The sequence below is a fragment of the Anarrhichthys ocellatus genome, unplaced genomic scaffold (genome assembly GCF_004355925.1).
Source record: "Anarrhichthys ocellatus isolate YVR2014 unplaced genomic scaffold, GSC_Weel_1.0 scaffold121, whole genome shotgun sequence".
Lineage (NCBI taxonomy): Eukaryota > Metazoa > Chordata > Actinopteri > Perciformes > Anarhichadidae > Anarrhichthys > Anarrhichthys ocellatus.
In genome coordinates, this window is record NW_022280151.1 from 75,259 (window position 1) to 85,880 (window position 10,622).

Sequence of the window (10,622 nt, forward strand, 5' to 3'; positions counted from 1 at the left end):
CTTACCAAAACCAGTCACAACTTCTGCCTCACCATCGACAACTCCACTCTGTCTCCCTCCCCACACATCCGCAACGTTAGAGTCATGTTCGACAGCAACCTCTCCTTTACACACCACGTCAAACAAATCACCAGAACTGCCTTTTTCCACTTAAAAAACATAGCCCGTCTCCGCCCATCACTCTCCTCATCTGCTGCTGAAACTCTGATCCACGCCAGAATTGACTACTGCAACAGCATTCTTCACGGCACATCATCCAAAATCCTAAATAAACTCCAGTACATCCAGAACTCTGCTGCTCGCCTGCTCACCCACACCCGCGACCACATCACCCGCGTTCTCCAGAACCTCCACTGGCTCCCCGTCCCACAACGGATTGAATACAAAATCCTTCTCCTCACTCACAAAGCCCTCCATAATCAGGCCCCCTCCTACCTCACCGACCTGCTTCACCACCACACTCCATCCCGTCGGCTCCGCTCCTCTGATGCCAACCTCCTCTCTCTTCCACTCAGGACCAAGCACCGGACATGGGGTGACAGAGCCTTCTCCATATCTGCCCCCTCCCTCTGGAACTCTCTCCCCAAACATATCCGAGACTGCACTGACCTTTCCACATTCAAATCTCAAATCAAAACCCACCTGTTCAAAACTGCTTTTAATGTGTGACCGATATTGTGTATTTTATGTTTTTAGTGTATTGCTTTCATATATAATGATTTTAATGTAAAGTGTCTGAGTACTCTGAAAAGCGCTATATAAATAAAATGTATTATTATTATTATTATTATTATTAAATTCAGACATACACTTACTGTCACCACTCCACCCAACTCTTAGTATTCTCTCAGTTGTCTACTCTGTGACCTGTCATCCCCTCTCATGTCATTTCAGATCCAGCCAACACATATGGGCCCCACAGTATATGAGGCCATACACCCCACTGCCAAACTATCCCTTTTTGGCTTTCCCACTGACTTATGTCCTGGCCTGATCACCTGGACGGATCTTCACAATGCCTGCTTTGAGTGCCTCAACATGGACTGTAGTTAGGTCTGGGTATTATAAATGTATATTGGGAGCCTACCTCAGGTTGACCACGTGTGGCAGTGTGGAGTATTGTGGCAGGTAATTAATATATGGGGCACAGGTGCAACTGACAGGTAATGAGGCATGGGTACCGGGGTGATCGCACGGTTTTTACCGCAAGCCAGACACACCAGAGGGAGACCAGGAAGATAAGTGCTATCCTATAGTATTATCATCTGTGAACACTAATTAAACGGGAACCTCACCCAAAAGTGTGAAACGCCTGGAATCTCTTTGTTGTAGCGAGTAAGGAACATAATCTTCTCCCGCACCCAGCCGAGTGGCTAGTTGCTGGAATCAGTCACTACACAAGTAAAAACCCGATCTCACCTGAAGAAGTGAAATCATTTGGAACACACACCTGGAAGGCAGTGCTGCAGGGGCTATCCACTTAACTTCCGAAGGAGGGCGGATCGATCATCACCACGAAAGGGAAGGAAAATCACGGACACCGGCGAAGGAGATCCCCGGTTAGTGTATGGATCTTTGACATTGTTTGAAACGGCATTGCGCTGTACACGCCGCAGTGGGCTGCTCCAATGCTGCGTTCACACCAAACGCGTCGCGAATTATTCGCGCGAGTAGATTACATACAAAGTCTATGCACAGACGTGATGAAACTGTCGCGGCGCGAATCTGCGATGGCGCGTCACGATGGACGCGAATCCGCGTCAAACGGCAAAGCGCCCCGACGCGCGAGTTGAAATTTTTCTAAATATTCGCGTTACGCCCCGGCACGATAGCCTATCAGCGTTGAGTTGCTCCCCCTGTCATCAGCGACGTCCTGCCGTTGCTGAATCAGAAACAATGGAGGAGAAATTAATAGTGGCGCGTCCAGCGCGATTGGCGTGATTCACGTGAATGAACACTTGGTCCTCGACGTTTTGACCGGTGGCGCGATGGACGTGAATATGCGCCGCGATGAATTCGCAACGCCTTTGGTGTGAACGCAGCATAAGGATTACGCTGTATCGCATTCAAGTCATTGTCAATTGTGTGGACTTTCTATGACTTCATGCACATCGAAGGAAAAGATTAAAGCTCAACTTTTCATGTGATCACGAGTGTGTTGTGTGGACAAACAAAGTGGACATGCTGTGCGCACGTTCTCAACAGCGCAGCACAAGTGGAAGCGCCTATCATAAAACAAATTGTTGAAAATGGAAGTTTATAAAAATGCTAAATCTGAGTGCCTGCAGACAGTGTGTCTAATGTGTCAAGCAAAAGGTCAAGCAGAGGAAGTCAAATAAAATCATCTGTTTCCAGTATTTCTTCTGCATGTATAAAGGCAAAGGCAGAGAAAGCAGCTTTAATGGAGCAAGTTGCTTCTCTGCAAAAGAGACATGACCTAGAGGCACAAGAGGAGAAACTGAGGAAAATGAAGGAACAACTGGAACTCGATACACAGATAGCCGCTGCTGTTGCAAGACTTTCTGTGTTGGAAGGCAGTGACGTTGGAGGAAAGGCCCATTCAAATGGAATGAGCTCCTATGTGAGCAAAGGACTAAAAGAGCAAAGACTTGAATTCAACCCAAAGGCAAATGCATTTGTGCCAAAAATTAACACTCTGACTTCGGATCAAGGCTCAAGAGCGCCACCTTTTTCATCTACACGTGTTGTGCGACCAAACGTAAATATCCAAACAGATCTACAGGACCAAGTACAAAGGCATGGATCCTCACAAACAAAGGACATCACTCTCAGGCTACAGTCGCAACCAAATACCGGACTGTCTCACACGACTACTCTAAGGCAGGAGTCTCAGAATGTGTACACAGCCTCCACAGCTGCATCACTCAGGACGGTAGCTACGCAGGAACAAGCTCTACACAGGCTTCAATCTGCACAGAACACATCACCAGTGCAACATACAGTTGACCAGGATGCAGTTTGTGAAATCATGCAAAGGCAGAATGAAATCACCACAATGCTTGTGCAACAGCAAATGTCAGCTTCTCTACCACAAAGACACATAATCATATTTGACAGCGATCCATTGAAGTATATTTCCTTCATTAGAACTTTTGAACATTGTATTGAAGAGAGAACCAGCAGTTATCAAGATTGTTTGTATTTTCTGGAGCAATACACCAGGGGGCAGTCTAGAGAGCTGGTGCGAAGCTGCCTACATACAGTATGACAACACAACAAGGATATCAAAGAGCAAAATAACTTTTAAAAGAACACTTTGGCAATGAACACAGAATAGCAACAGCTTATATGAACAAAACATTTGGATGGCCTGTTGTTAAGAATGAGGATGTCCAGACACTGCATGACTTTGCACTGTTTCTAAGAGGATGCTGCAACGCTATGAGGGAGATAAAATACATGGAGGAGATGAACGTTCCATCAAATATGAGGCACGTCATAATGAAGTGGTCACGACGAGGCTACAGGGCCCTGTTCCCAGATATGGTGAACTTTCTGGAGAAGCAAGTCAGAATCTTGTCTCATCCACTTTTTGGCGATATTTCTGATGCACAACCAAACACCTTAATAATGGCTATAAATAGGAGCAAACCGCTACCCAGGGATAACATCAAAAGAAGTAGCTTTGCAACAACCATCATAGCTACCAACCAAACTGTAACTCCTAAGCCCACAGTGCACGAGACGCCAAAGCCACCTGTAACAGCTAAGGAGTCATCCTCAGAATCCTGCCTTTATTGTAAAGAGTCACATCAATTATCCAGGTGTTCAAAACTGAATAAAGTTTCTCAAAGGGAGAAAATTGAATTCCTGAAAGGAAAAGGAATCTGTTTTGGATGTTTGAAGGCTGGCCACATGAGCAAGGACTGCATCAGTCTGACCCGTGAAGAATGCAATCTAAAACACCCAACTATTCTACATATCCAGGACAAAGACAAAATTCACAAACCGCAGGAAATCCCAGTAAATAGCGCACTAGTATCTCTTCAGGCATGTAGTTTTACAGGGGCCGGAGACAAAGACTGTACACTTTCGATTGTGCCAGTGCAGTTCAAATCGAAGAAAGGTGATGTAGATGACTATCGGCAATTTTCCTTTAGTCACCGAGAGGCTAAGTGGGGGAGATTTAAACTTGCGGACGCGTTGGCTGTAACGTTAAATGATTTCCGGAATCCAGTGTGGAGTGTTTATTTTGTGGGCAACAATAAATGTTGATTCCAGATAACATACAATTATAACTCAAATAATGACAGTATTAATGTGAATAACGTGAAAAATAACGTGAAATAACGGTCAACAAAAAATAAGGCTCCCTCTCTCACCCCCTCTCCTTCCAATCCTTTTCCTAATCCAACTCAACTGACAGCTGATAACCCCATTGTGGCTATCCCCAGCACCACGTGACTCAATCACCGGAAGAGCACCGGAAGTGACAAAAAAGGGCATAAAAAACGACACAGGCCACACCTGCCTCCTACAGGTGATAAGGTGCTTCCTGGACCCTGGAAGTACAGCAACTTTCTGTACCAACCGTGTTATGAAGAAACTGAATCTGCAGGGTACCAAGAACAACATCATGTTGCGCACTATGGGCCAAGAAAAGGTTGTGGAAAGCCAAATACTTGCAGGACTGGAGGTGTCTAAATTGGACGATAACCAATTCTTTGAGCTCCCAGAAACATTTACACAGGAAACGATCCCAGTCTCAAAAGGCAACATCCCTACTCAACGAGACATTGAAAGGTGGGAATATCTGAAAGAAATCAGTATCCCAGAATTGAACGCTGATGTTGAAATTTTGATCGGCACCAAAATGAACGGAACCCTGGGAAATAATCAGCAGCCAAGGTGATGAACCTTATGCCGTGAGGATTGGGGTGGGTTGTCAACAGTCCTTTGAGGGGCAAAAATGGTTGTTGTCAGAAAAGCTGCTCGACCATATATGCCAACAGGATATCCATCGTCAGACTGGAAGAGCTGTTGGTCTCCCAGTATAATCAGGATTCCAATGAAGTCACTGGAGGAAAAGCAGGAGACGTCAATGGAGGACCTGAGGTTCATGGAGATCTTGCAGAAGTCTACTTGTATGCAGGAAGGTCATTACTGCATGGACTTACCCTTCAAAGTAGATGACTGTCTAAAATCTTTGCCCACAAAGGAAGAAGCAATGCAGTTGGTAATGGACCTTACTGAAAAATGTTCAAACGGGGGATTTCAGCTGTTAAAATGGACAAGCAATTGTCAGGCTGTATTACCATCTATTCCTGAAGCAAAGCGGTCCAAAACAACTAGGCAGCTGCACTTGGAACAAGACAACCTACCACCTTCAACCTACCAAACCTGTTGTTGCAAGAAAGGTGTGGAAAAAACATGTCCTGGGACGACCATATTCCCCAGACATTCTCACAACAATGGACAGGATGGCTGCTGGATCTAGAGATAGTGGTGGAGCTTAAAGTGGACCGCTGCATCAAACCAAAGGACTTCAGAGGTCTGACAGTGGATAACTTCCTAGCATGTAGGAGTTGGATTGGCCAAGACCCATCCACAGCTTATTTCCTGAGAAGATCCAGAGGTCAAAGGGACCTAATGGCGAACGTCATCACCTGTAAAGGTTATGACCTAACATTGGGACACGCATTGATAATGCCTGACGCAGAAGAAAGAAATCAGACATTTTTTATGACTCCCTGTTTGCTTAATGTAATTGTGCATACCTTCACAATTAGGGGCCGGTGTGTAGGAGCCATTAGTTAGGTCTGGGTATTATAAATGTATATTGGGAGCTTACCTCAGGTTGACCACATGTGGCAGTGTGGAGTGGTGTGGCAGGTAATTAATATATGGGGCACAGGTGCAACTGACGGTAATGAGGCATGGGTACCAGGGAGATCACACGGTTTTTACCGCAAGCCAGACACACCAGAGGGAGACCAGGAAGATAAGTGCTATCCTATTGTATTATCATCTGTGAACACTAATTAAACAGGAACCTCACCCAAAAGTGTGAAACGCCTGGAATCTCTTTGTTGTAGCGAGTAAGGAACAGGATCTTCTCCCACACCCAGCCGAGTGGCTAGTTGCTAGTCACTACATGGACCATGTAGAGAGCAGTGTTCAGCAGCAAATAGCCTGCCTGCCAAATGCTGCTCAGGATTCTACGCCACAGGGGCGACTGTGGCAGTTGCATGTCGATGTGTCCTTGAGCAAGACACTTAACCCCAAAATTGCTCCCGTAGCTGCGCCTACGGTGTATGAATGTGGAATTGTAAGTCGCTTTGTATAAAAGTGTCTGCTAAATGACTGTAATGTGATGCTTCGCTGCTATGAGAGCAAGGCAAAGCTTGTGATTGATGCCCGTTGAAGTCCCCACTCCAGCCACCAATGTTCTGCCGCAGCTTCCGGTCATCCATGCTGAAACACTGGCTTTGTCTGCAGATGACATCTCATCGGTGTCCTGTGCATCAGCACAGCAGTCCTTCATCAATCTCCACACAGGGAGACAATTTCAGCTGCTGTGTTTACCTACGAGCCTCATCTGTGGCTTGACTTATTCCATGTTCTCCCTCACAGATCTCTAAAGGGAAACAAAAGGGATTGGATGCTGTGATGTCTGCTGCATCTTTTTCCAGCTGGCCAAGCAGTGATGCGAGTGTGTGAGACATTATCTCAGGCTCAGACTTTTCCATGTCGGTCTCCCATGGCAATGAGGTCTGAGACAGAATATCACAGCTTTTTTGCTGTGACGCAACTGGTAACGGAATGGATGGATAAGACACTAAAATTGGGTTATTTTCTCCAGCTTTACAGTGTTCTTCCATTCATGGACATCAAGGAGGTGAATCTGTCCTCCCAGAAGATGATTGATTACCTCTCAGCAAAGATCCAAGACCTGTCACAGAAATGGGCTGTATCTTTCATCTCCTCTAACAACAAACGGAAAGGGTTTAAGTCCATACTTCCTGATTCCCAAGAAGACCGGATTTTTTTTTGTTTTGTTTTCCACCCTAAATCGGTGCATTGCCTGTAAGACGTGAAGCTGTTTCTGGAACTTGTTCATTGACTTAAATGTGCATACTTTCAGGTTGCGGTGGCTTTGAAACACAGGATATTGTTGCATTTCATCTTCCAGTGGATAGCCACCGAGAAACCAGACTGCCGTTCGGCTATGCCATAGCTCCCTGCTCCGTCAGCAGATGTGTGGACACGCATCAGCTGCTGCACAATCGAGGCATGTGGGTCTTCTTTTATCTCGGAAACCTCATCGTCATGGTGCCATGCAGGTGCTGGGGTTTGTGACAGCTGCCCATCCAGTGGTAACATGGCAATACAGTTGCTTGCTGCTTTGTGGTTATGACAAATGGGCTACCTTCAGAACAAATCCCGTCTTTGTTCAAAAGAAATTACCTTGACTTTTTCATACAACACCATCTCTTGGACATGTTTGGCCCCTTTCAGGGCTTTGCTCCCTGGAATGTTACAGGACTGGTGAAAAGGGTGGGTGTTTGTCAGTTGGTCAAATACAATTCAATGGTTAGTGGAATACGCTCCTTGTCTGCAGCTACTGCCTGTCTCTTTGACACCTACAGGATAACTTTGCTTGATCCAATTTAGTTATGTACTACCTGGGTTGAACTATGCAATCATTCACAGCCATTCACCCATTGCTTCGGAAACTTTAGGGTTAAGTGTCTTGCCCAAGGACAAATCCACATGGACTGGAAAAGTCCATCCCAGTAAGGCATCTAACCACCGATCTCATGATTGAGGGACAACCCTCTCTACATTCCGAGCTACAGTCACCCCATGTACTATTGGCCATCTTAGCTTATACAGATTTTCAGTGGGCAAATGAGTGCTATTGATTGGAAAACAGAATTACCCTTAGAGTCCAGTAAAGGATTCCGCCTGTGCTTATTGAACTATAGCTAAAACAAATATCTTACTTGCTTAAATATAAGTAGGGCATGGACAGATTAGGGTTTGATCCGGGACTGTATATAAGTGGACATAGTCCCCTTGTTATCATCTATTTTACTCGAAATGGAACCTTGATTTACTAAAAGAATGGCATGCTGTATCAAAAAATACTTCAAACTAGCAATTGAAACCATAAGCTCATGTTTGCAATGTTTACTTAGCTAATAAATCATGTGAGAAGAAGGGTCATTTTCTCATAGACTTGTATACAGTCTTACCCATGGGAAAACCAGGACTGACTCGGGCCGTCAGATCCTGCTGAAGTAAAATTACCACTTTTGTCAACAGGGGCCGCCAAAATCAGCACAAAGTTAAAGTTCCTTGTTGTAGCTTTAAAAGAGCAGCAGCAGCATCTTAAAAACTGACATTTAAAGGGTTAACATTCTGGAAATTAATGAATAGTTGTACAGTTATGATCAGGACTGATGTTGGTTAAAAAGAAGGTAACTTCGTTAAAGTGGAAAAATAATAATATTTTATAGCAGTTTTAGGAAAGTGACTTTTATCCTCTCGGGACATTTTTTTTAAACTTGACACTGTAAAAAAATAACAATGCATCAAAACCTATTTTGTTGCAAATCTTTAACATATCCCAGTGTGTGGAAATATAAATAAAAAATCCAGAAAATTATTATTATTATCTTTTTCATAAAAAGCCCACAGTGGCATTATGTAAAGAGACATTTAAAGGGTTAAAATCTAAAAAATGAATGCATATGTGGCAGTTATAATCAGGACGGGTATTGGTTGAAAGATTAAACACAGATAAAGGGGAAAAATATGTGGAAGATAACAGTTGTCATTCTCAAGGACCTTAAAACACATGCATCCTTACCTAGAAAGCTGTGTGAGGGTTTGTCCTCCACAACTTTTATCCTACTGGCTCCTGCAGGAATAATCACAGCTTCGATGTACCCTGATAAAGAGACAAAAACATGAGGTGAAAATCGATACAGAGTATAGGGTACACGCATACAAGAAACTACTACATCAGTATACAGTGGGAAGATCTTTTATTTAACTTTTGTAAACAGTTTCAGAGGCATACAGAGGTGGACATGGAGAAAATAATGGGCTGATGACTTATGTCTGTATCAGATATGCTCTATCCACTGCACATCCAACTACCATACCATTCAATTTCAGCCAACTCTGACAATCTAACTGATCCCCCTTTCGTCACCTAGTAAATATACACTAGCATTTTGCTAAAAAGTGATATACAGTAGGGACCATACCGGGAAGCATAGCAGAGCAGAACAGAGCAGATAGCATAACAGACGAACCAACACAGACAGAGGACACACAGGGTTTACACTGGGGAGGTGCAAGTGATTAAACACAGGAGGATTTAATCAGGGGCGGGGCAAAACAAATACCCTTTTCTTTACAAGAAAGAAAATTGGAACAAAGGTCAAATTGTATTTATATGGTAAGGAACTGAAAAGGACGGACTCGTACAAATTTTTAGGGATGTGGTTTGATGCTAGGCTCACATGGAATGTACATATGGATACAATGGTTAATAAATGTAAAAAGGTGTTGAATGTAATGAGATGCTTGGTGGGAACAGAGTGGGGAGCTGACAGGTCTGCTTTGAAAGCTATATATATGGGGTTGATAACGTCAGTAATAGACTATGGCTGTGTGGCTTATAGGTCAGCGTCTAAAACATTATTGGGAAAATTAGATGTAATACAAGCACAAGCATCAAGAATATGTAGTGGGGCTTTTAAAACAACATCTGTGCCAGCATTGCAGGTAGAAATGGGGGAAATACCATTGGAGTTGAGAAGATTACAGATAATGATGACATATTGGGCTAGTTTAATAATAATAATAACAATACATTTTATTTATATAGCGCTTTTCATAAAACTCAAAGACACTTTACATTAAAATCATCATATATAAAAGCAATACACTAAAAGCATAAAATACACAATAGTGGTCACACATTAAAAGCAGTTTTGAACAGGTGGGTTTTGATCTGTGATTTGAATATGGAAAGGTCAGTGCAGTCTCGGATGTGTTTGGGGAGAGAGTTCCAGAGGGAGGGGGCAGATATGGAGAAGGCTCTGTCACCCCATGTCCGGTGCTTGGTCCTGAGTGGAAGAGACAGGAGGTTGGCATCAGAGGAGCGGAGCCGATGGGATGGAGTGTGGTGGTGAAGCAGGTCGGTGAGGTAGGAGGGGGCCTGATTGTGGAGGGCTTTATGTGTGAGGAGAAGGATTTTGTATTGGATCCGTTGTGGGACGGGGAGCCAGTGGAGGTTCTGGAGAACAGGGGTGATGTGGTCACGGGAGCGGGTGTGGGTGAGCAGGCGAGCAGCAGAGTTCTGGATGTACTGGAGTTTATTTACGATTTTGGATGATGTGCCGTGGAGAATGCTGTTGCAGTAGTCAATTCTTGAGGTGATGAAGGCGTGGATCAGAGTTTCAGCAGCAGATGAGGAGAGTGGTGGGCGGAGACGGGCTATGTTTTTTAAGTGGATAAAGGCAGTTCTGGTGATTTGTTTGACGTGGTGTTCAAAGGAGAGGTTGCTGTCAAACATAACTCCAAGGTTGCGGATGTGTGGAGTTGTCGATGGTGAGGCAGAAGTTGTGACTGGTTTTGGTAAG

The 10,622-nt window shown here is 44.2% G+C and overlaps 1 protein-coding gene across 1 annotated transcript in view; it reads right to left on the bottom strand.

Annotated features, from left to right (window-relative positions):
• The window catches only part of adamts17 (ADAM metallopeptidase with thrombospondin type 1 motif, 17), a 127,576-nt gene that overhangs the window by 22,385 nt on the left and 94,569 nt on the right, over positions 1–10,622 (bottom strand). Inside the window, exon 14 of the mRNA XM_031876981.1 lies at positions 8,837–8,917. Coding sequence (XP_031732841.1) covers positions 8,837–8,917 — 81 coding nt within the window. The remainder of the gene's footprint in view (positions 1–8,836; positions 8,918–10,622) is intronic.